We start from the raw sequence: 25542 nt of genomic DNA, 5'->3' as shown, positions 1-25542 counted from the left end.
AGACAAGGAAATTTTTTACAGGTTTTTAGTGAAGTAGACACTGCAATTGCCCATCAATTTAGCTTATCACATGTAAATGTTGAACATGAAACTATTATGCAACTGCAATAAGTCTTTTAACCCTGGGCTTTTAGATTATGCTTTTTAGGCACATTTTTACTCACTTTTTTAAAGGCGGAATTTTGACCTTAGTGGTTGACCTTGAAGCAGGTAGAATTCTACTTGTGTTTACTTCCTCAATAACTCCCACAGTTTTTGGATTACTGTAAAAGGCAATATATGTGAAAGCTCAGCTCCTTGGCTTTCAGACAGCGCTGATCTTTTTTCCAGGAGGGCCTGTAGGGTTAAAAGGGTTTAAAAACCTCTGGCCTTGTTGATCTGCTGTAGAAATGCTCTGTTCTTTACCATTCGTTTGGATGTAAACAGGTCTTAAAGCCTCCATGTGGAATTCTATTGATGATTGTTCACGGTTTGAGAGTTTGCTCTGAAGATAAATAAAATATGTTTTCTTGGAACCTTCTTAACTTTCTGTTTTACTCTAATGTCTACAAATAGGGCTTGGTTCAGAATAATAAATCTTGCTTGGAATAATCCGATATTGATTCATAAAACCTGAGATTGATCTCTTAATATTTATGCCTATTCCAGTGGATGCAAGAATCTTCGTCAGTCGTACGCGGCGGTGAAGTGAGACCAGGCCAGAGAGAACAACTGACAACTGGCGAGAGACGACTGAACCTCAGTCCAGTCAGAACAACAGAGCGAAGGCAGACCCTCCGAGCCTGAAGGCAGACGTCTGGCTGCACTAAGGAAAAGATGAAGACATAGAAGAACTGGACAAACGCAAAGACATCTGCAAGATCTGCAAAACAGAGGTGAAATATTGTGGAAATACAAAAAATCTCTGAAAACCATTCACTTCTCTGCATTCCCAAAACATAACTCAACTTTCATTAGATTTACATTTACATTTAGTCATTTAGCTGACGTCTTTTATCCAAAGCGACTTACAAGTTCTGTACGACAAGTCATCAGGAAGGGCACAACTCTATCAGCTCATTCCCATTCTTCCCATTTCCCCACGTGGAATGGCCTGATTGGATAAATGAGATGCAGGTGCTCTAGTGCGACATCTAGTGGCTGAATGTTATCTATATCACCTTTAGCATCTAGTGGCTGAATGTTATCTATAGCTAGGGTGACCATATTGTGATTTCCAAAAAAGAGGACACTCTGCCCCCAGCCTCAAGATACTTAAATGATACTCGAAGTTTACTCAAAGATGCCTTATCATTTTAATATATTTAAAGTATGCCTCCTCTGTATGGATAGAAAATTATTATTTATATAATTTTATATAACAAAATAATATCTCTCTATAACCAAAGTTTAATTTACCAGCCCGCACTGCCACAGTCACTCGTCAACACCCCTGTTTCCGTGACTGTGGACATACCCATGGGCTTCCCCGTTACACTCACCTCCCTAAACTCACGCCCCTCAGGACATCCGGGTCACTGGGCACCACTGTAACGGATCATACTGGGTCTGCGTTGTGTTTGATGTTAAATGAGAATGTCCCGAGGGGGAGTCGAACAGGGCGACGACACAGGCCGCTGCACTAAGAAGTGAATTCACTCCTAACTACCGTACCTATGCGTCTGTTAACCCTGTTATGGGGAAGTGGGTTTAATTTACCAGCCCGCACTGCCACAGTCACTCGTCAACACCCCTGTTTCCGTGACTGTGGACATACCCACAGGCTTCCCCGTTACACCTGTCCTATCCACAATAAAGCTATAAAAAAACATAATTCTTTTAAAATCCAGCTTTAAAAAATATATCTTTGTATCTTTTCAATGTAATGTAAATTATAAAACAGTAACCTCCCAAAGATACTAATTTAAAAGTGCACTATGCAGTTTCGGATTTGTTTACTTGTTTATTTGTTAACTTGTAATTAGTGTACAAAACGAATTTATTACACATGTAATCCTTAGAATGATTGTATCATTCTAAGATGTAGCATCTTATCTCATCATAAATCAAACCAAAACATAATACATTTTTTGTATCCTCTTTTTCTCCGCCTGATTTTCTATTTTTCTCCCCATCCCAATTTTAGTCGTTATGCCAATTCCCCACCTCACCTACCTGTTTGTTGTGCGCATGTTCCACCTACTGGTCGGTACAAGGGAACCCTGAAGTCTACCACCTGCTTCCTCCGACACATGTGGAGACAGCCAGTGGCTCTTTTTTCACCTGGCAGCGAGGACTCTCATTGGTGAAGCGTAACGCGTGGGTGGTCACGCTGCCTTCACCAACAACGCCAGATTACCACCCTCGACTTCCCTCCCGCTAACTCAGCCAAACGAGTTAGTATGACGATCGGCACAAGCCGCAGGCAATGCTGACTCCGGGAATCGAGACCGCAGCCTCTTGCATTGGTGACGAGCGCAATCTCCGCTATGCCATCCAACCGCCCAAAACATAATTTTGAGGCATCCTTTTTTTTCTCTCTCTGTATAGCTGCAGACTTCAATCAATTCGGTCAACTTTGCGATCAAACTCTCGGCCTCGCACAGTTTTTCTGTGTCCATCTGAGCTTTGAGATCTCCGGCACGACACGTCCGGCACATCTAGTGGCTGAATGTTATATATAGCACCTTTAACATCTAGTGGCTGAATGTTATATATAGCACCTTTACCATCTAGTGGCTGAATGTTATATATATATATATACTATAGTTCCAAGTGATATTAACTATATAGTAACTACAGTATAGTTCCTATTGATATATTACCTATATATTACCTATATATTACCTATTACCTATATACCTATGAATATTACCTATATAGTAACTATAGTTCCTATTCATATTAACTATATAGTAATTATAGAATTATATAGAATTGATTGAATAGAGTGAACTGACAGACAGACAGGTATCTTCAGATACTCACAGACAGACAGGTCCCTTCAGATACTCACAGACAGACAGACAGGTCCCTTCAGATACTCACAGACAGACAGACAGGTCCCTTCAGATACTCACAGCCAGACAGACAGGTACCTTCAGATACTCACAGCCAGACAGACAGGTCTCTTCAGATACTCACAGACAGACAGACGGGTCCCTTCAGATACTCACAGCCAGACAGACAGGTCCCTTCAGATACTCACAGCCAGACAGACAGGTCCCTTCAGATACTCACAGACAGACAGGTCTCTTCAGATACTCACAGACAGACAGGTCCCTTCAGATACTCACAGCCAGACAGACAGGTCTCTTCAGATACTCACAGACAGACAGGTACCTTCAGATACTCACAGACAGACAGGTCTCTTCAGATACTCACAGACAGACAGACAGGTCTCTTCAGATACTCACAGACAGACAGGTCCCTTCAGATACTCACAGACAGGAAGGCGTGGACGATGTCGGCCTTGACGGAGCTCAGAGGTTTGTCTCTGATCACCACGAAGATCTGCTCCTCCTTCTCCAGGCTGATGAAGTTCCCGAACCAGGACTTCTTGGCCAACCTGCAGGACGGGCACACGCCAGGACAGACAGCATGAGAGACGGGGACACGCCAGGACAGACAGCATGAGAGACGGGGACACGCCAGGACAGACAGCATGAGAGACGGGGACACGCCAGGACAGACAGCATGAGGGACGGGGACACGCCGGGACAGACAGCATGAGAGACGGGGACAGACAGCATGAGAGCAAACAGTCACACAGTCACAGACAGTCAGACACAGTCAGACACAGTCAGACACAGTCAGACACAGTCACACACAGTCACACACAGTCACACACAGTCAGACACAGTCAGACACAGTCAGACACAGTCACACACAGTCACACACAGTCAGACACAGTCACACACAGTCAGACACAGTCAGACACAGTCACACACAGTGAGACACAGTCACACACAGTCACACACAGTCACACACAGTCAGACACAGTCACACACAGTCAGACACAGTCACACACAGTCAGACACAGTCAGACACAGTCACACACAGTGAGACACAGTCACACACAGTCAGACACAGTCAGACACAGTCAGACACAGTCACACACAGTCACACACAGTCACACACAGTCAGACACAGTCAGACACAGTCACACAGTCACACACAGTCACACACAGTGAGACACAGTCAGACAGTCACACACAGTCACACACAGTGAGACACAGTCACACACAGTCAGACACAGTCACACAGTCACACACAGTCACACACAGTGAGACACAGTCACACACAGTGAGACACAGTCACACACAGTCAGACACAGTCACACACAGTCAGACACAGTCACACAGTCACACACAGTCAGACACAGTCACAGACAGTGAGACACAGTCACACACAGTCAGACACAGTCACACACAGTCAGACACAGTCACACAGTCACACACAGTCACACACAGTCACACACAGTCAGACACAGTCACACACAGTCAGACACAGTCGTCACACAGTCAGACACAGTCAGACACAGTCACACACAGTCAGACACAGTCAGACAGTCACACACAGTCACACACAGTCACACACAGTGAGACACAGTCACACACAGTCACACACAGTCAGACACAGTCACACACAGTCAGACACAGTCACACACAGTCAGACACAGTCACACACAGTCAGACACAGTCAGACACAGTCACACACAGTCAGACACAGTCACACACAGTCAGACACAGTCAGACAGTCACACACAGTCACACACAGTCACACACAGTGAGACACAGTCACACACAGTCACACACAGTCAGACACAGTCACACACAGTCACACACAGTCAGACACAGTCAGACACAGTCACACACAGTCAGACACAGTCACACACAGTCAGACACAGTCAGACACAGTCACACACAGTGAGACACAGTCACACACAGTCACACACAGTCACACACAGTCAGACACAGTCACACACAGTCAGACACAGTCACACACAGTCAGACACAGTCAGACACAGTCACACACAGTGAGACACAGTCACACACAGTCACACACAGTCAGACACAGTCAGACACAGTCACACACAGTCAGACACAGTCAGACACAGTCACACAGTCACACACAGTCACACACAGTGAGACAGTCAGACAGTCACACACAGTCACACACAGTGAGACACAGTCACACACAGTCAGACACAGTCACACAGTCACACACAGTCACACACAGTGAGACACAGTCACACACAGTGAGACACAGTCACACACAGTCAGACACAGTCACACACAGTCAGACACAGTCACACAGTCACACACAGTCACACACAGTCACACACAGTGAGACACAGTCACACACAGTGAGACACAGTCACACACAGTCAGACACAGTCACACACAGTCAGACACAGTCACACAGTCACACACAGTCACACACAGTCACACACAGTGAGACACAGTCACACACAGTGAGACACAGTCACACACAGTCAGACACAGTCAGACAGTCACACACAGTCACACACAGTCACACACAGTGAGACACAGTCACACACAGTCACACACAGTCACACACAGTCAGACACAGTCAAAACGTACCAGAGATGCACCGATATGAATATTGATATCGATATGACCGATACTTGACAAATTCTCTCTCTCTCACACACACACACACACACACACAGACACGCACACGCATACGCACACGCACACACACACACACAGGGTATATTGAGGTACAAGTCACTCAGCAACGTAACTTGGCAACTCAGCAAACACAAACACATAATATACACAATACGCAACATGCACACATGCACACGCGCACACAAACACAGACACATGGGGTTATACTGAAGCAGACTCCTTACAAAAGGTCATATGAAGGGTGTGTGTGTGTGTGTGCGTGCGCACAGTATATGTGTGTGTGTGTAGTGTAGTCAGCTGTGTGTAAATAAGTGACTTACTCAGGGCTGGACTCTGGAGTTAGACTGGACATGTCCTCTGATGTAGGAACTAGAAGAGAGAACAAGGGTCTGAATACGGGACGTTATAACAGGACATGATATAAGGTCTGAATAATATATGTTATAACAGGACATGATATAAGGTCTGAATAATATATGTTATAACAGGACATGATATAAGGTCTGAATAATATATGTTATAACAGGACATGATATAAGGTCTGAATAATATATGTTATAACAGGACATGATATAAGGTCTGAATAATATATGTTATAACAGGACATGATATAAGGTCTGAATAATATATGTTATAACAGGACATGATATAAGGTCTGAATAATATATGTTATAACAGGACATGATATAAGGTCTGAATAATATATGTTATAACAGGACATGATATAAGGTCTGAATAATATATGTTATAACAGGACATGATATAAGGTCTGAATAATATATGTTATAACAGGACATGATATAAGGTCTGAATAATATATGTTATAACAGGACATGATATAAGGTCTGAATAATATATGTTATAACAGGACATGATAAGGTCTAGGTACTATATGTTATAACAGGACATGATATAAGGTCTGAATAATATATGTTATAACAGGACATTATAAGGTCTGAATAATATATGTTATAACAGGACATTATAAGGTCTGAATAATATATGTTATAACAGGACATTATAAGTGCTGGGTACTATATGTTATAACAGGACATTATAAGGGCTGAATACCGGACGTTATAACAGGACATGATAAGGTCTGAATAATATATGTTATAACAGGACATTATAAGTGCTGGGTACTATATGTTATAACAGGACATGATAAGGTCTAGGTACTATATGTTATAACAGGACATTATAAGGTCTGAATAATATATGTTATAACAGGACATGATATATGGTCTGGGTACTATATGTTATAACAGGACATTATAAGGTCTGAATAATATATGGTATAACAGGACATTATAAGGTCTGAATAATATATGTTATAACAGGACATGATAAGGTCTAGGTACTATATGTTATAACAGGACATGATAAAGTCTAGGTACTATATGTTATAACAGGACATTATAAGGTCTGAATACCGGACGTTATAACAGGACATGATAAGGTCTGAATAATATATGTTATAACAGGACATGATAAAGTCTAGGTACTATTATGTTATAACAGGACATGATAAGGTCTGAATAATATATGTTATAACAGGACATTATAAGGTCTAGGTACTATATGTTATAACAGGACATGATAAGGTCTAGGTAATATATGTTATAACAGGACATTATAAGGTCTGAATAATATATGTTATAACAGGACATGATAAAGTCTAGGTACTATTATGTTATAACAGGACATGATAAGGTCTGAATACCGGACGTTATAACAGGACATGATAAGGTCTAGGTACTATTATGTTATAACAGGACATTATAAGGTCTGAATAATATATGTTATAACAGGACATTATAAGGTCTGAATAATATATGTTATAACAGGACATTATAAGGTCTGAATAATATATGTTATAACAGGACATTATAAGGTCTGAATAATATATGTTATAACAGGACATTATAAGTGCTGGGTACTATATGTTATAACATGACATTATAAGGGCTGGGTACTATATGTTATAACAGGACATTATAAGGGCTGGGTACTATATGTTATAACAGGACATTATAAGGTCTAGGTACTATATGTTATAACAGGACATTATAAGGGCTGGGTACTATATGTTATAACAGGACATTATAAGGGCTGGGTACTATATGTTATAACAGGACATTATAAGGGCTGGGTACTATATGTTATAACAGGACATTATAAGGGCTGGGTACTATATGTTATAACAGGACATTATAAGGTCTGAATAATATATGTTATAACAGGACATGATATATGGTCTGGGTACTATATGTTATAACAGGACATTATAAGGTCTGAATAATATATGTTATAACAGGACATTATAAGTGCTGGGTACTATATGTTATAACAGGACATTATAAGTTCTGGGTACTATATGTTATAACAGGACATTATAAGGGCTGGGTACTATATGTTATAACAGGACATTATAAGGGCTGGGTACTATATGTTATAACAGGACATTATAAGGTCTAGGTACTATATGTTATAACAGGACATTATAAGGGCTGGGTACTATATGTTATAACAGGACATTATAAGGGCTGGGTACTATATGTTATAACAGAACATTATAAGGTCTGGGTACTATATGTTATAACAGGACATTATAAGGTCTAGGTACTATATGTTATAACAGGACATGATAAGGGCTGGGTACTATATGTTATAACAGGACATTATAAGGTCTAGGTACTATATGTTATAACTGTACTGAGGATCTGTTTGTTGGACAGGGCTGATGATGTGACGTCTCCTGCAGATTGTGGTTTGGAGAGGATGGGGTTACGTCAGCGTCCATTAAGCAACGGTGTTAGGTTCTAATTTAAAAACAATCCAACCTTCCATCTGTTTTATCTCTGTTGTGTGACTATCAATAGTCTTATTTTAATTATTTATTTTCCAGCACCTCTTTATTCTCTTGTATTGAACACAGTGTTCTTAGTGGTTGTAGCAACACAACACATTGTAATGAATTATTTCCTGCTCTGCCTGGTTACACCCATGAATAAAACTATCTTTACAAACTGGGCAGTGTTCCTGCCTCCAGAAAGCACAGCGAATTGATTCATTTATGCTAATTCATTGCTTGTGACATCACCAAGGACAATCATTCTCAACAGCTTGTTCAGGCTTATGCATTTGAAGACTTCTAACCCTGACCAAAACCATACAAACCCATACAAAGACTAACCCTAACCCTAAATAACATTTCAGACTGTCAAAACCGTACAAAGACTAACCCCAAAAAACATATGACTGTTTGATTGTATGACTGTATGACTGTATGACTGTTTGACTGTTTGACTGTTTGACTGTATGACTGTATGACTATAACTATAATCTAATCTCCCTGAAAGCCAAACCATAGGATGTGGAGAAACCTTTTTATTCTCCAAAAGACTGCGTCTCGATCCAACTAAATAGTTCTTAATGTATTTTGAGGCTGTCTGGTTGTGTTTACACTTGTCTGGTGTAACCAGTGAAACCTCAGTACAGTGTGTAGCTCCTCCCCTCGTGTCTGGTGTGACCAGTGAAACCTCAGTACAGTAGCTCCTCCCCTCGTGTCTGGTGTAACCAGTGAAACCTCAGTACAGTAGCTCCTCCCCTCGTGTCTGGTGTGACCAGTGAAACCTCAGTACAGTGTGTAGCTCCTCCCCTCGTGTCTGGTGTAACCAGTGAAACCTCAGTACAGTAGCTCCTCCCCTCGTGTCTGGTGTGACCAGTGAAACCTCAGTACAGTAGCTCCTCCCCTCGTGTCTGGTGTGACCAGTGAAACCTCAGTACAGTAGCTCCTCCCCTCGTGTCTGGTGTGACCAGTGAAACCTCAGTACAGTAGCTCCTCCCCTCGTGTCTGGTGTGACCAGTGAAACCTCAGTACAGTAGCTCCTCCCCTCGTGTCTGGTGTGACCAGTGAAACCTCAGTACAGTAGCTCCTCCCCTCATGTCTGGTGTGACCAGTGAAACCTCAGTACAGTAGCTCCTCCCCTCGTGTCTGGTGTAACCAGTGAAACCTCAGTACAGTAGCTCCTCCCCTCGTGTCTGGTGTAACCAGTGAAACCTCAGTACAGTAGCTCCTCCCCTCGTGTCTGGTGTGACCAGTGAAACCTCAGTACAGTAGCTCCTCCCCTCGTGTCTGGTGTGACCAGTGAAACCTCAGTACAGTAGCTCCTCCCCTCGTGTCTGGTGTGACCAGTGAAACCTCAGTACAGTAGCTCCTCCCCTCGTGTCTGGTGTGACCAGTGAAACCTCAGTACAGTAGCTCCTCCCCTCGTGTCTGGTGTGACCAGTGAAACCTCAGTACAGTAGCTCCTCCCCTCGTGTCTGGTGTAACCAGTGAAACCTCAGTAGAGTGCGAAGCTCCTCCCCTCACCCTGCAGCTTGCGGCGGTGGAAGCGCGGGGAACCCAGCAGGTTGTTCTTGAAGGAGTTCAGGCGGGTCCTCCAGTGGGCGGAGCTACTGGCCGCCATGCCGCCGCTGCCGGGGCTGGAGGGCGGGGTCAGGGAGAGCGAGCCCACGCCGCCGCCGCCGCCCCCCCCACCGCCGCCGCCCTCCGCCCGCGACGAGGACGAGGAGGAGGAGGAGGAGGGTGGGGTGGAGGAGGAAGGGTGGTGGGGGTGGTGCACGGGCGTGCCCAGGGGCGTGGGCAGCGGGGAGCCCTGGGGCGTGACCTGCGACACAGAGTGGGCAGAGTTGGGATAGAAGCTCTTAGTGACCGACCTGAGGACGGAGGAGGAGGAGGGGAAGAAGAAGAAGCGCGGGACGGGCGAGAGGAGCGGCGAGGGCGACGGGGAGCGGGACGACGCGCCGTGGAGCGGCAGGGACGGGTGGGGCTGCGGGTGGGGCCGCTCCACGGCGCCCTGGGCAAGCGGGGGCTGGTTCTTGGGGTTCTGGGCGGGCAGGGTCTGGGTCTTGGCGTTCTGGGCGGGCGGGGTCTGGGTCTTGGGGTTCTGGGCGGGCAGGGTCTGGGTCTTGGGGTTCTGGGGGGCTTTGGGCTTGTCGTGGGCCCTCGAGCTGCCCGCCTTGGGCTCCTTTGTGAGGGGGGCGGTGGCGGAGGTGACGTCTGATTGGCTGAAAGTGAAGACGGGCCTCTGATAGGACTGTGGGGGGGGGAGTGGGGTGGGGAGTGGGGTGGGGGGTGGAGTGGGAGGTGGGGTGGAGATGGAACAGAAGAAAGAGAGGGATGGAAAATATGGAAAAGAAGGATGAGATGAGTGTCATGATTCATGATGAAAGTGCTTCAAAAGAATGAAACGTGTCAACATGCACCCCGGAGTCAATGGACCCGTATCAAGCCCCGCCTTCTCTTCTTGATCCTCCAATCACGCACTGTTGCTTCTCTCGGACAAAGTTTCAAGAAAAGAGGGCGGGGCTTGAGACAGGTCAATTAGATGACTTCCATCTCATGCTACTAGTCTCTCTGCGTTACCTACTGCAGTGGTCGATTTGGTTAAATTCAAAACTGCACAATTCATGTTTAAAGTAACACAAATTATAGTCCCTGGCAACATACACAAAAATGTCATGGGCAGAGATGGGGGTTATAAAATCTAAGAGGGGAATTGAATTTAAAACAACCTATTGTCCGTACAACTCTCAAAAGCAAGTGCCTCTCAGTTTGTGGGGTATCCATTTGGAATGGCCTTGATGTAGCAATAAAAACAAGTACTATTGAAATGTTTAAATGCAGATATAAACAGGAATTCTTGGACAAGTATAAGTTAGAGGAGCTTGAGAATAACGTGAATTAGTATTTTTGTAATTATTTATTTATCTTTTGCTGTAGTGGATAGGTTTTTAAATTTTTTATATTGATAGATAACTTATTACATATTAATATGATATTGTAAGGAAGAGGCAGGACCAGATAAGCTTTGCTTCTTTCTGTCCCTTCTCGGACAAAACCACTTGTCTTGAGCTATGTTGACAATTTCTTCCATGTCTAGGAAGATATATTTAATTGTATTTGTATTTTTTATTTTTTATTTTTTTATTTTTTTTGTTATTTCAAGTTTGTGTGTTTATGGTTGTTCGAGATAAATAAAGATCAAATCAAATCAAAGTGGGAACAGCCCGGGACAAGTCTGTCTTAGAAATAACCCCAAATACAGTGAGAGGGAAATATTTCTTTCACCTTCACTAGCGAACTGATCCTACACACAGCTCGGCTGTTCTGTTAAAGTATACAATGCTGTAGATAACGCAACAGTGGAACTAGTGAATTGTGAAACATATACTACTTCATTGTACTATCATTGTACTTAGGCTGTACTTTAGTTTGTATATTGTATATTTGTATACTGTTTGGTCTTTATTCTTTTTACTGCATGAAGCACAATCTCAGGAGGCTCATACAGAACCAAGCATTTCACTGTAATGTACACATGTACCTTATATGTGACAAATAAAAATAAACTTGAAACTTCTATGACTGTCAGGGGAGGGAAGTTAAGTATCTTCTGATCTGTATTAGGGTGACTGGTTGCTTCAGTCACATGTTCATCTTAAAGGAACACGCCAACATTTTGGGAAATTTGCTTACCGTCTTCTCCAGCGAGAGACAAGAAGATAGATACCAGCTTCCTCTCTGTGCGTTCAGTAGAAAGCTATCTGGCTGCACGTTAGCCTAGCTTAGCATAATTAATGGAAGCGGACAGTGCCTCTTAGCCTTCGGGAGAGGTGTTAGTTGGACAATGCCTAGGCTAACCGGCACTGTCCACTTCCATTCATTGTGCTAAGCTAGGCTAACGTGCGGCCAGATAGCTTTCTACTGAACGCACAGAGAGGAAAGTGGTATCTATCTCCGTGTCTCTCTCTGGAGATGACGGTAAGCTAATTTCCCAAAATGTTGCCGTCTTCCTTTAAGTATCTTCTGATCTGTAATAGGAACTGAAGGGTTCAGTGCCGGTGATCTGGTTCAGTGCCGGTGGAAAGAAAAGAGAACCAGGTGAAGAAGGAGAAAACATGGAGAAGCCAAAGAAACGTCCAGATGGGTGAGACAGGTTGTTTTCCAGATGGGTGAGACAGGTCGAGTGTTATGAGTCGCATGACTGAAGAGGGCTTGATAGATGGGCATCTTAAAGCAGGGTTATGTGAGGTGCGCGGTGGCAAATGTTTTTATTCGAGTTACAACAAACCAGCAACAATTTAAAAGCTGCAATAATTGGTTTCTGAGGGAATTATTGCAGCTTTATAAGTAGAACATTATTACAACAGTAAGGTCATTCTTATTAATATATTAATCGAACCCTTGCACTGAAGAACCATATGACACTGTTTTTAAAATGTTTGGGACAGCCTGCGTATTTGCAGCTGTAAAGTCCAAATCCAAATCACTCAGGTGTGAGAATGGGGTATAACGCACACCTCTACCGTCTTTAACGGTGAATGAAGGCAACACTAACGTACCGTCTTTAACAGTGAATGGACGCGACACTAACATACCATTTTTAGATAATAAACGTTTGAAAACATTGTTATTCTGAAACGTTAAGATGGAGTTCTATGGTTCTTCAGTGGCGATTAAATGGTAAATGATGCTGATCCAAACACTGTACATCATGTTGGTCACAGAGGCGGTCAGGACAGTTGGTTAGTGGTTTACAGTATGTTCAGGATAAATGTTGGCCAACAGGCTCTTACCCTGGGCTAGTGGTTTACAGTATGTTCTCACAGAGTCATGATAAGCGTTGGCCAACAGGCTCTTACCCTGGGTTAGTGGTTTACAGTATGTTCTCACAGAGTCATGATAAGCGTTGGCCAACAGGCTCTTACCCTGGGTTAGTGGTTTACAGTATTTGCTCACAGAATCATGATAAGCGTTGGCCAACAGGCTCTTACCCTGGGTTAGTGGTTTACAGTATGTTCTCACAGAGTCATGATAAGCATTGGCCAACAGGCTCTTACCCTGGGTTAGTGGTTTACAGTATGTTCAGGATAAATGTTGGCCAACAGGCTCTTACCCTGGGTTAGTGGTTTACAGTATGTTCTCACAGAGTCATGATAAGCGTTGGCCAAGAGGCTCTTACCCTGGGTTAGTGGTTTACAGTATTTGCTCACAGAATCATGATAAGCGTTGGCCAACAGGCTCTTACCCTGGGTTAGTGGTTTACAGTATGTTCTCACAGAGTCATGATAAGCGTTGGCCAACAGGCTCTTACCCTGGGTTAGTGGTTTACAGTATGTTCAGGATAAATGTTGGCCAACAGGCTCTTACCCTGGGTTAGTGGTTTACAGTATGTTCTCACAGAGTCATGATAAGCGTTGGCCAACAGGCTCTTACCCTGGGTTAGTGGTTTACAGTATGTTCTCACAGAGTCATGATAAATGTTGGCCAACAGGCTCTTACCCTGGGTTAGTGGTTTACAGTATGTTCTCACAGAGTCATGATAAGCGTTGGCCAACAGGCTCTTACCCTGGGTTAGTGGTTTACAGTATGTTCTCACAGAGTCATGATAAGCGTTGGCCAACAGGCTCTTACCCTGGGACTGCTGAGGGGGCTGGAGGAGAGGCCTGTCGAAGCCCCACTGACTGAGCGAGACCTAGGAGGGGAGGGGGGGGGGGGGGGTCACCAGAGGTCAAAAAGGTCATCAAAACAGACACGAAAGTCATTGGAGCAGAAACTGGATGCGAGTACATGCCTAAAGATATCCACCGTTCAGTGATGATGTTTTAACAAAATGACTGTCAAAATCAAGGTGCAGCTGAATGTGGCATTTGATTGTACTGCATCGTGTTGACCACAAACACGTCCCGGGATGGAATGATGTGGAATAATAAATAGCGAGTGATACTGTTAGATCGTTATCATTCAGTACAGTGAAAGGAATCGGGTCAAACAAAGTCTTACATCACAGGACACGTTTGAAAGCAGCTGTGTAGTTTTAGGCACGAAACCGAGTGTGTGTGTGTGTGTGTTCTGTGTGTCTTCATGTGTGTGTGTGTTCTGTGTGTGTTCGTGTGTGTGTGTGTGTGTTCGTGTGTGTGTGTGTGTGTGTTCTGTGTGTGTTCGTGTGTGTGTGTGTGTGTGTTCGTGTGTGTGTGTGTGTGTGTGTGTTCTGTGTGTGTTCGTGTGTGTGTGTGTTCTGTGTGTGTTCGTGTGTGTGTGTGTGTGTTCTGTGTGTGTTCGTGTGTGTGTGTGTGTGTGTGATTGATTGATTGATTGAAAACTTTATTAACAGATTGCAGAATGGGTACAGTACAGTACAGCTCAATACACACAATTGTTAAGGGGATGCAGACCAGAGAAAGACTTTCGTCTTGTTTACATCAGGGTCCCCCATTTTCAATTCATCATAACATATATGACATACACGACATACAGATAGACAGTACTGCTACATCTATACATTTATGACATACCAGATTTGCAAATACAGTACTGTTTGTGATACAAGAAGAGTTTAAAAAAGAGAGTATATACATTTGACGTAGAAACTGTACATTGGAGGAGGTTGGGTAGGTGGGGTGGGGGGGGGGGACTGTACAACTGTACAAGCAAAACTGTACATTGGAATATCGACGAAACCATACTTGGTTCCAAGGGGTTGGGTTAGGACATTTACAGGGGCCAGTTTCGAATTACAGTCTCCCGTAGGTGTTCTTTGAGAGTGGTTTTGAAAGTAGGTAGTGATTCACATTCCTTTACAGCTGTAGGTAGGGCGTTCCACATTGATGTGGCATAATTGCAAAACATGTTTAGTCCCTTGTTTGAGCCGAATCTGGGTTTAACATGATTTGTGGAGCTCCCTCTGGTGTTATGGTCATGGTATTCACTGACCTTTGGGAAGTATTTTGACATGTACATGGGTATCTTAGTCGTGTAGTGTATCTTGTAGACCAGACCTATTGCAAGTTGCTGTACTCTGTCCTCTACTTTAAGCCATCCTAGGTAGTCAAAGTGGGCAGGGGTGAGGTGGGTTCTAGGAGTAAGGTCAATTAGTAGTCTGACCAGTTTGTTTTGTGATGTTTGTAATCTTGTTTTTAGCGCCTTTGAGGTACTTTGGTACCATGAGGTGCAAGCATAGTCGTAGTACCCTTGAATGAGTGCTCCTGCCAGAGTCTTCAGGGTATTCTTGTTTACCAGAGAGGAGATCCGGTACAAGAATCTAGTTCGTTGGTTGACTTTTTTTATTACATTTGATGCCATTTTGTCACAGGAAATATTTGCCTCTAGGATGGAACCTAGGTATGTAATTTCGTCTTTCCTTGTGACAATATTGTCACCCACTGTAACTGAGAAGCCGTCTGTCTTTCTGAGTTTGTTATTTGATCCAAAGAGAATGGACTCTGTTTTACCCAGGTGTAATGATAGTTTGTTATCAGCGAGCCAGGTGCAGATTCTGCCGAGTTCTGAGCTGAGGGTTTTTTCAACCTGTAACTTGTTCTTGTCAGAGACCAGCAGGGCTGAGTCGTCCGTGAACAGGAACAAGTTGCAGTCACAAGCTGACGACATGTCATTTGCATAAATTAGGAACAGTAGCGGTCCTAGTATGCTTCCTTGTGGAACACCACAGCTCACTGTGAGGGAGGGGGGGGGGTTTAGGGTACCGTTTACCTCCACCATCTGTTCTCTCCCCTCAAGGTAGGATTGCATCCAGCTCACTAATAGACTATCAAAACCAATTGCTTTTAGCTTGTCAATCAGAATGGAGTGATTGACAGTGTCGAAGGCCTTTTGTAGGTCCAGCATGACCATGCCGCAGTATTTGCCCACGTCCACCTCTTGTTTGATGTGGTCGTTCAAATGGAGAAGGCATGTGTCAGTGGAGTGGGATGTTCTGAAGCCAGATTGGAATTCGTAGATTAGATTTTTTTCCGCTAGGTACTTTTCGACCTGTTCGTAGAATATTTTTTCCATGACTTTCGAGATGGAGGTAAGAATAGAAACAGGGCGGTAGTTGCCCGGGTCTAATTTGCTGCCCTTTTTGTGCAGAGGGGTCACTCTCGCAATTTTGAAGTCCTTGGGGACGTGTCCCTGTCTTATGGAGAGGTTTATTATGTGTGTGATGACTGGGGTGATGGTGGCTGCTGAGTCTCTGAGGAATTTGGAGGGGATGTTGTCATGGCCAGTGGCCTTGTTAGGTTGGAGGGCGCTCAGTTTTTTGAGTACCTCATCTGTTGTTACCATTTCCAGTTTGAAGTCGTCTTTGCGGACCCCTAGGTTTTTGTAGTATGCTACTATGTGTTCTACCCCATAATTCCCTGAGTGGGAGGGTAGTTTGTTTACCAGTGTTGTGGCTGTGTGTGTGTGTGTGTGTGTTGTGTGTGTATGTGGTATGTGTGTAGGTAGGTGTGTGGGTGTGTGTGTGTGTGTGTGGTATGTGTGTGTGTGTGTCAGTGGCGGACTGGGACACAAATTCAGCCCGGGACATTCAGACGCACCAGCCCACACACCGGCCCACGCACCGGCCCCGAAACCGGCCCACACAACGGCCGTTATGAAACACTTGTCCAGTATTAAACAACCCAAGGCTGTGGCTAAGGAGTCAACATCAGGGAGACCAAATCTACACCCCGCCCCTAGATGTGCACTCGTGCACAGTGCACACACACACACACACACACACACACACACACATACATATACCGTTACTTTGGCTTTTTACTTTTTAGTAACATCTTAGTGCCTCATTAGCCTAGGGATTAAGGATACATGAAGTATTAACTACACCATAATAATATTGAGGTTTTGATCCATAGAAAGGTCTGTGCTACACAATTTCAGTTAGATTGGATTTATTGTCCTTTAATTTGGCACTCATGACATTAGTTGCTTGCCGTTTAATCAACATCGAAAGACCCCCCACTTCCTCCAAGAGTCACAGTCTCTCACAGTCTCTCACAGTCTCTCTCTCTCTCTCTCTCTCTCTCTCTCTCTCTCTCTCTCTCTCTCTCTCTCTCTCTCTCTCTCTCTCTCTCTCTCTCTCTCTCTCTCTCTCTCTCTCAATAGTGACTCAGTATTAGCAGAGTTGCTAGGAAAAGGGAAGTTTTGTCTGGGCTCTGCTGAGAAGTCATGGGTCAAATAGAAGGTGTGGGGGTGACTAGAGAAGATGGGGAAGTTGGTGAGTGGTGACTACTCCCATTTTCAGAATTTGAGGGTTCATTGGAATCTGATTATTCAGAATTCAATGAGGCAGAGAATGCTCTGATTCAGACTGACATCACATCTATATTCTGTATGCTGTTCCAACTCTTTGTTGAGGCTTTATTGAATAAAATGTTTGAATACAATGTTTTTATCGCTGCACCATTTCATCCAATAGAGAAAAACATGTTATCTTCACTAGAATTGAAAATAAAGTTGAAATCTGTGCTAGTAGTGATGGACCCAGTAGTGGGGGCAGTAAGGAAGAAGATACAAATATACTAGGGATGTTCGATATTGGCTTTTTTACCGATATCCGATATAGTCCAACACTTACATTTCCGATACCGATATCAACCGATACCAATATATGCAGGGTTTCCCCCCCAAAAAACGAATAATTTCAGGTAATTAACATTACATATCTCTTGTTGTGGAATTAACACAACATTATGCATACTTTTGACAATAAATAAAATCAGAATTTGTTCTTACTTGCTTGCCTGGGTAAATAAAGGTTAAATAAATATAAAAAATAAAAATATTTAATTTTTATTTTTTTGAAAACAGATACCGATAATTTCCGATATCACATTTTAATGCCAATATCGGTAGGCCGATAATATCGGACATCACTAAAATATACACATTATAATACACAATTTGAAAAATATACATTCAACATTAATGGAATAGGCTAACTACCAACTTAGCTGTAGCAGTTAGCTGTTATATGCAATCACATTTGTTTAACTACGGGGTAGTAGTTGACCGAGTTGTTAGCTTAAGCTAGTTAGCTGTGGTTATTTACAAACATGTAGATGAGACTAATCATATCGAGAACATGGCTAACAGTTGGGAATTCTAAGGTACATCTTATTTAAGCATGTCAAATGGCAACTAATCAATTCAATCAATTAGATTACCAATATTATATCAACATGAAAATTTGGAAGGGAACATAATAGTATTTTATTTTAGTATTTACTATTATAATATTAGTAGCCGATTAATTTGCAGCCCGTCCTAGGTTCTGATTGGCTCTCTAGGTTAGCACTTTAGCTTCTGATGCTGTGGTGGGCACTAGTCCTAACATTGCTAACTAAACTTTTAGTCAGAGAAAAAACTTCACGAGTCACGACTATTTATGTCCACGTGCTGTAAGGAATCAGGAATACGGAAAGCACATTGTCTTGTAATAGAATGACTGAAATCACTGCAAGAGCTAGTATAGGCTAGCTAGCCCTCATGAACCGGCAGACACCAACAGTAGAATATGCACTAGGCTACTGCACGCACCTGTCATGTTACTGTTGGTTCCTTCCACTTGAACTTCATCATTATTAGCAGCAGCAGCTACTCTAACGAGAGCCCTTCCTCTACTAAACATGTCTGTAATTTTAGAACATTGTTCTGCGTCTTTTATTAGCAATTTTTGTTTTTTTATTCTAGCTTTTTCAGCTCCATTTTTTTTTTTTTTTTTGTTCTCCATTTCTGCGCTTCTAGGCCTACTCGCGGTTGGGAGGAAACGTGAATCTCATTCACTGATGTCTCATGTCTCATTCAAGACAAAAACAAAAGCATGTCTTTCACTTAACACCAAGAAAACAGTGTCTATGATGTTCACAAAGTCACCAGTAGCTTTCACCAAAGTCACTCTAATGTGTTTCTGGGAGAGGCGGAGCTGGACATTGTACATTAATTCGGGAGCATGTCTATGTTCCCCGGGTCCTATGTTCCCCGGGTTCTATGTTCCCCGCTTTGATTGATTGAAATTTTTAGACCACCAGCCCTGATTCCAAACTCTAACCGTAACCAGTTCGAAAGAGGGCCTAAGCTTAACCAGTTCGAAACAAGGCGGACATTCATAATTAATAAAATAATAGAAATTAATAAAAATGTCAATCTATTAATCAATCAAGCGGGGAACATAGGACCCGGGGAACATAGGACCCGGGGAACATAAGGATGATCCCATTAATTCAAGTATCTTGGGGTCACATTGGACTCTACATTGACCTTCAAAAAGTCATGTGAAGAAAGTGACAAACAGTCAAGTTTAACATCGAAAACTTCAGGCAGATCAGGCCCTGCCTGCCAGTTAATGCTGCAAGGATGTTTCTGCATTCAATGATTTTATCACACATCGAGTACTGTTTTATCAACTGGTCTCTTTCATATGTCACTACTCTTACACCAATAGAATTACTCTACAAAAAAGCCATAAAAGTATTTGATAGGAAACCAATTTCATTTCATCACTGTAATGTTTTAGAAAAACATAACATGCAACAAGGTTCTGCATGGACTTGCCCCTCCCCCATTGAATGAGTTCATCCAACAGAAAGCAGACACTGGCATTACCACCAGGGCCATCAGTAGAGGGGACTGTAAGGTGCCTTTTCGGTATACTACCTTTGCAAAAACTGTGTTCTCTGTTAAAGGTGGTAACTACTGGAATAGCCTACCAGTTGTGATTAGAGAGTGCCCTACATACTCCATGTTCAAGACCCATCTTAAACTGCATCTTAAGGCAAACCAGAACTGTGATCATTTTTAATCCGATTTAGTTTATGCAACTTGTTTATTGTTTTATTGCCGGCCCACACAATGGCCCACATACTGGCCCACACACCGGCCCACACACCGGCCCACATACTGGCCCACACACCGGCCCACACACTGGCCCACATTAGTGGCCCACACACCGACTCACACACTGGCCCACACACCGGCCCACACACTGGCCCACATACTGGCCCACACACCGGCCCACACACCGGCCCACATACTGGCCCACACACTGGCCCACACACTGGCCCACACACTGGCCCACATTAGTGGCCCACACACCGACTCACACACCGGCCCACACACTGGCCCACATTAGTGGCCCACACACTGGCCCACACACTGGCCCACATACTGGCCCACACACCGGCCCACATACTGGCCCACACACTGGCCCACACACTGGCCCACACACTGGCCCACATTAGTGGCCCACACACTGGCCCACACACTGGCCCACACACCGGCCCACATTAGTGGCCCACACACCGGCCCACATTAGTGGCCCACACACTGCCCCCCAAAAAAAAAAAAAAAAAAAAAATTATATATATATATATATATATTTTTTATTTTTTTTTGGACCAGCCCACTTTGGTTCCGGCCCATCGGGATTCGTCCCGAACGTCCCGATGGCCAGTCCGCCACTGGTGTGTGTTGTGTGTGTGGTATGTGTGTGTGTGTGTGTGTGTGTGTGTGTGTGTGTGTGTGTGTGTGTGTGTGTGTGTGTGTGTGTGTGTGTGTGTGTGTGTGTGTGTGTGTGTGTGTGTGTGTGTGTGTGTGTGTGTGTGCGTGCGTGCGAGCGCGTGTGTGTGTGTGTGTGTGTGTCCTACCTCTGGCTGTGCGTGGCTGTGTCCAGGGCCCTGCGTGTCGGGGTGGGAGACCCCTGTTCCGTGACGCTCAGCACCTCTAGACTCTTCCTCTCGGGGCGACAGCGGCCGTGCCGCGTCAGCATGGGGGAGTCCACCCGCTTACGAGGGGGGTCAGCTGTTGGGGGGCGGGGTGGGGGGGACACCAGCAATGTTCAGAGACTCAGACTGTTGGTTTTGGGATAAATATGATGGAGATAAAAAACATCTTCCACTGGCTCAGGTAAGTCCTGGTCAAGGTGTCCAATCAGTCAGAGACAGAGAGACACACAGAGAGAGACAGAGGGGGGGGGGAGCGAGAGAGAGAGGGGGGGGGGGAGAGAGAGACACACAGAGAGAGACAGAGGGGGGGGTGGGAGAAAGAGAGAGAGAGGGGGGGGGGGAGAGAGAGAGACACAGAGAGAGACAGAGGGGGGGGGAGACAGAGAGAGACAGAGAGAGGGGGGGGAGAGAGACCAGAGGGGGGTGGGAGAGAGAGAGAGGGGGGGGAGAGAGCGAGAGAGCGAGAGAGAGAGAGAGAGAGAGAGAGAGAGAGAGAGAGAGAGAGACAGACAGACAGACAGACAGACAGAAAGACAGAGAGGGGGAGCTTGTTCCACTGGCTCCCTCCTGACACCTAGTGACTGACCTACGTCGTTGCGCGGAGGCAGGTCCTCGTCCTCATAGCTGGGATACCGCTCCTTCCTGTCCAACAGCAAGTAGTAGATCATCTTCTCCTGGTTGTCCCTGAGGGGGAGGGAAGGAGGGAAGGAAGGAAGGAGGAAGGAAGGAAGGAAAAAAGGAAGGAAGGAAGGAAGGAAGGAAGGAAGGAAGGAAGGAAGGAAGGAAGGAAGGAAGGAAGGAAGGAAGGAAGGAAGGAAGGAAGAAGGAAGGAAGGAAGGAAGGAAGGAAGGAGGGAAGGAAGAAAGGAAGGAAGGAAGGAAGGAAGGAAGGAGGGAAGGAAAGAGGGAAAGAAGGAAGGAAGGAAGGAAGTGGGGAAGGAGGGGAAGGAAGGAAGGAAGTGGGGAAGGAGGGGAAGAAAGGAAGGAGGGAAGGAAGGAAGGAAGGAAGGAAGGAAGGAAGGAAGGAAGGAAGGAAGGAGGAAGGAAGGAAGGAAGGAAGGAAGGAAGGAAGGAAGGATGGAAGGAAGGAAGTGGGGAAGGAGGGGAAGGAAGTAAGGAGGGAAAGGAAGGAAGTAAGGAGGGAAGGAAGAAAGGAGGAAGAGAAGGAAGGAAGGAAGGAAGAAGGAAGGAAGGAAGGAAGGAAGGAAGGAAGGAAGGAAGGAAGGAAGGAAGGAAGGGAAGGAAGGAAGGAAGGAAGGAAGAAGGAAGGAAGTAAAGGAAGGAAGGAGGGAGGGAAGTAAAGGAAGGAAGGAAGGAAGGAAGGAAGGAAGGAAGGAAGGAAGGAAGGAAGGAAGGAAGGAAGGAAGGAAGGAAGGAAGGAAGGAAGGAAGGAAGGAAGGAAGGAAGGAAGGAAGGAAGGAAGGAAGGAAGTAAAGGAAGGAAGGAAGGAAGGAAGGAGGAAGATGTTGATATAGTCCTGAGTTACAGCTTAGAGCAGGGTTCACTAACAGGCGGACCGCGGTCCAGACCTGGGCCCTCATTCATCAACGTGTTCTACGCACAGATCTGTGCTTACCCTGTGCATACGATCATTTCTAAGCAAAGAGTGGGATTCATCAATTTCGATTTGAACTTGACTCCGTGGCTTACATCTACGCACAGGTCAGACCAGGCGTACCTGGCGCTCAGTGGTAGAATATATTATTACAACAAGGAAATGAGCTTCTGTGCATAATAACACTGGCATGTTCTGTACGAACCGTAGTTCATTATAGTTCATTGTAAAATAGCAACAGTAGTGTAATTATGGTCAAAACCCTATAAATAGCATTTGGAATAATAGATCTTTCTCTCAGAATGAATGCAGCATGGTTTATATAGCGTTATCGGAATATACGGGGTGTAGGCTACTGACTGACTGCGCTCCGCGTAGCTTGATTGATTGATTGATTGAAAGTGTATTAACAGATTGCAGAATGGGTACAGTACAGTACAGCTCAGTACATACAATTGTTAATTGGGGATGCAGACCAACTTTCGTCTTGTTTACATCAGGGTCCCCCATTTTCAATTCATCATAAATCATAAGCTCAACTCGTTATTATTTTGCGCAGACCGCAGAAACACGGGAACGTTTTGATTATATTTAAAAGGCTTTACGTTAAACGAAACAAGTGGAATTTCGAAGCTGTAAGCAGAATACAAGTCATATGAATATAGTGTTCTTCCCCCTTTTTACTGTATAAGAAAGAATAGAAAACGCATTGCAATGACACCAGATAGTGGACAGACTATGTACAGTATATGATGGGATTCAAGTTCGCGTTTCTGTTGATCATAGGCATGCTGTCAGAGTATGATATCTTCAAACATTCTAGAACATTTGTCGTCACAGATCATGTCCTAATAGAACATAGGCTATGCATGGATCGTGATATTGTGTGGACTGTAAATTACTGTACCGTACCACCCATTGTGACAACAGCCTTGTGAGTCCTGCACACAAACATGATGGAATTCAAGTTCATGTATTGAAAGGCAGGCTACATCATACATGCAGTGAGATTCATTGTTCTTGTATATGCTCTCTATTATTGTTTATATAGGCTACCCAATACTGACATCAAAATAGATTGTAGTATGCCTCTAGAAATCATATGCAGCAGGTAGAAAATTGACGGGAGATCCATCGCGATTTGGAATAAAATTGAGGAGAACTTTAATCCCTGGGTATTAATCAAACAACACGGGAAAAGGCAGTCATATTCCAGCGCGGTATTATTAGTGTTTGCGCTGCCCAGGCAGCAATGGTTAATAGATATCATATCCGACATCACCGTAAGTGTACACGTCTGTCAGCCTGTCTCATGACACGCTTCCCTCGGCTTAGTCCATTTTTCCACATTTCATGGGTGTATTCCATTACCGTATATGGTTAATCGGGGCGTTTCTGGTATGCAAATACGTGAAAGTGTGCACGAGCCTCGGCGCAGAGCCAAGGTGGGATTCATCATGACAGGTGTGCGTAGAGCCTGCGTACGCACGTGTGATGAATCCCGACTTCCCTGTGCGTACACTAGTTCTACATTCCGTGCTTACGTGTGGAAATAGAACATGTTCTACGCACACATTGATGAATGAGGGCCCTGGACCCAGACCTATAACCGATAAATTATTGAGAATTATCACATTTTGAGCGTCTCTAGCCGGCACTGGTTTAGCAGTGTCCGGTGATTAGCATATCACGTGACGCTACTCAGCCAATGGAATCTATGCCTTCTGATACGCGAGATGAGAGATACACACACACACAGGGGAAAGACGAGAAAGAGAACAGAAGCTAGAGAAAGACCAGAGAGACGGTTCGGAGAAGTAAGTTATAGAAAAGTCATGGCGTGCTCAAACAAAAGAAAGGTAGACAGCGGGAATAGAGCTTTTAACCCTTTCACTGCCACACTACCAAATGGTTAACCCTTTCACTGCGACACTACAGAAGGTTAACCCCTTCACTACCACACTACCCTTTACTATCACACTACAGAAGGTTAACCCTTTACTATCACACCACAGAAGGTTAACCCTTTCACTACCACACAACAGAAGGTTAACCCTTTACTATCACACAACAGAAGGTTAACCCTTTACTATCACACTACAGAAGGTTAACTCTTTACTATCACACTACAGACGGTTAACCGTTTAACTGCGACAATACAGAAGGTTAACCTTTACTATCACACTACAGACTGTTAACCCTTTCACTACCACACTACAGAAGGTTAACCCTTTACTATCACACTACAGTCGGTTAACCCTTTCACTGCGACAATACAGAAGGTTAACCCTTTACTATCACACCACAGACGGTTAACCCTTTCACTGCGACAATGCAGAAGGTTAACCCTTTACTATCACACCACAGAAGGTTAACCCTTTACTATCACACTACAGAAGGTTAACCCTTTACTATCACACTACAGAAGGTTAACCCCTTTACTATCACACTACAGAAGGTTAACCCTTTACTATCACACTACAGAAGGTTAACCCTTTACTATCACACTACAGACGGTTAACCGATGATGACCATATTCCAACTTAACTGAATGCACACGTGTGCGTGCGTGTGTGTGTGTGGACTACTACTGTACTATTACAGGTATTGAAATGAACAATACAACTTCCTTATACAAAAAAATAAAATAAAATAAAATAAAAAATACAAAAAATAAATAATAATAAAGAATTTTTTGCATAATAAAATATCGATAATTGGCGTCCTTGTATCGATACAGTATCGCCACGAAAAGTATTGCGATACTATACTGTATCGATAT

At 44.1% G+C, this 25542-nt stretch overlaps 1 protein-coding gene across 1 annotated transcript in view; it reads right to left on the bottom strand.

The window, feature by feature from the left end:
* Window positions 1-25542, bottom strand: part of LOC311235472 (serine/threonine-protein kinase BRSK2-like) — a gene marked incomplete at both ends in the record, with an annotated part of 47977 nt that overhangs the window by 4438 nt on the left and 17997 nt on the right. The window contains 6 exon segments of the mRNA XM_084322935.1: window positions 3424-3547; window positions 5957-6005; window positions 10012-10738; window positions 14119-14179; window positions 21129-21282; window positions 21793-21890. Coding sequence (XP_084179061.1) covers window positions 3424-3547; window positions 5957-6005; window positions 10012-10738; window positions 14119-14179; window positions 21129-21282; window positions 21793-21890 — 1213 coding nt within the window.

This window comes from Notolepis coatsorum (assembly GCF_963971535.1).
Source record: "Notolepis coatsorum genome assembly, chromosome: 10".
NCBI lineage: Eukaryota > Metazoa > Chordata > Actinopteri > Aulopiformes > Paralepididae > Notolepis > Notolepis coatsorum.
This window is presented reverse-complemented; position numbering and strand designations above follow the sequence as displayed.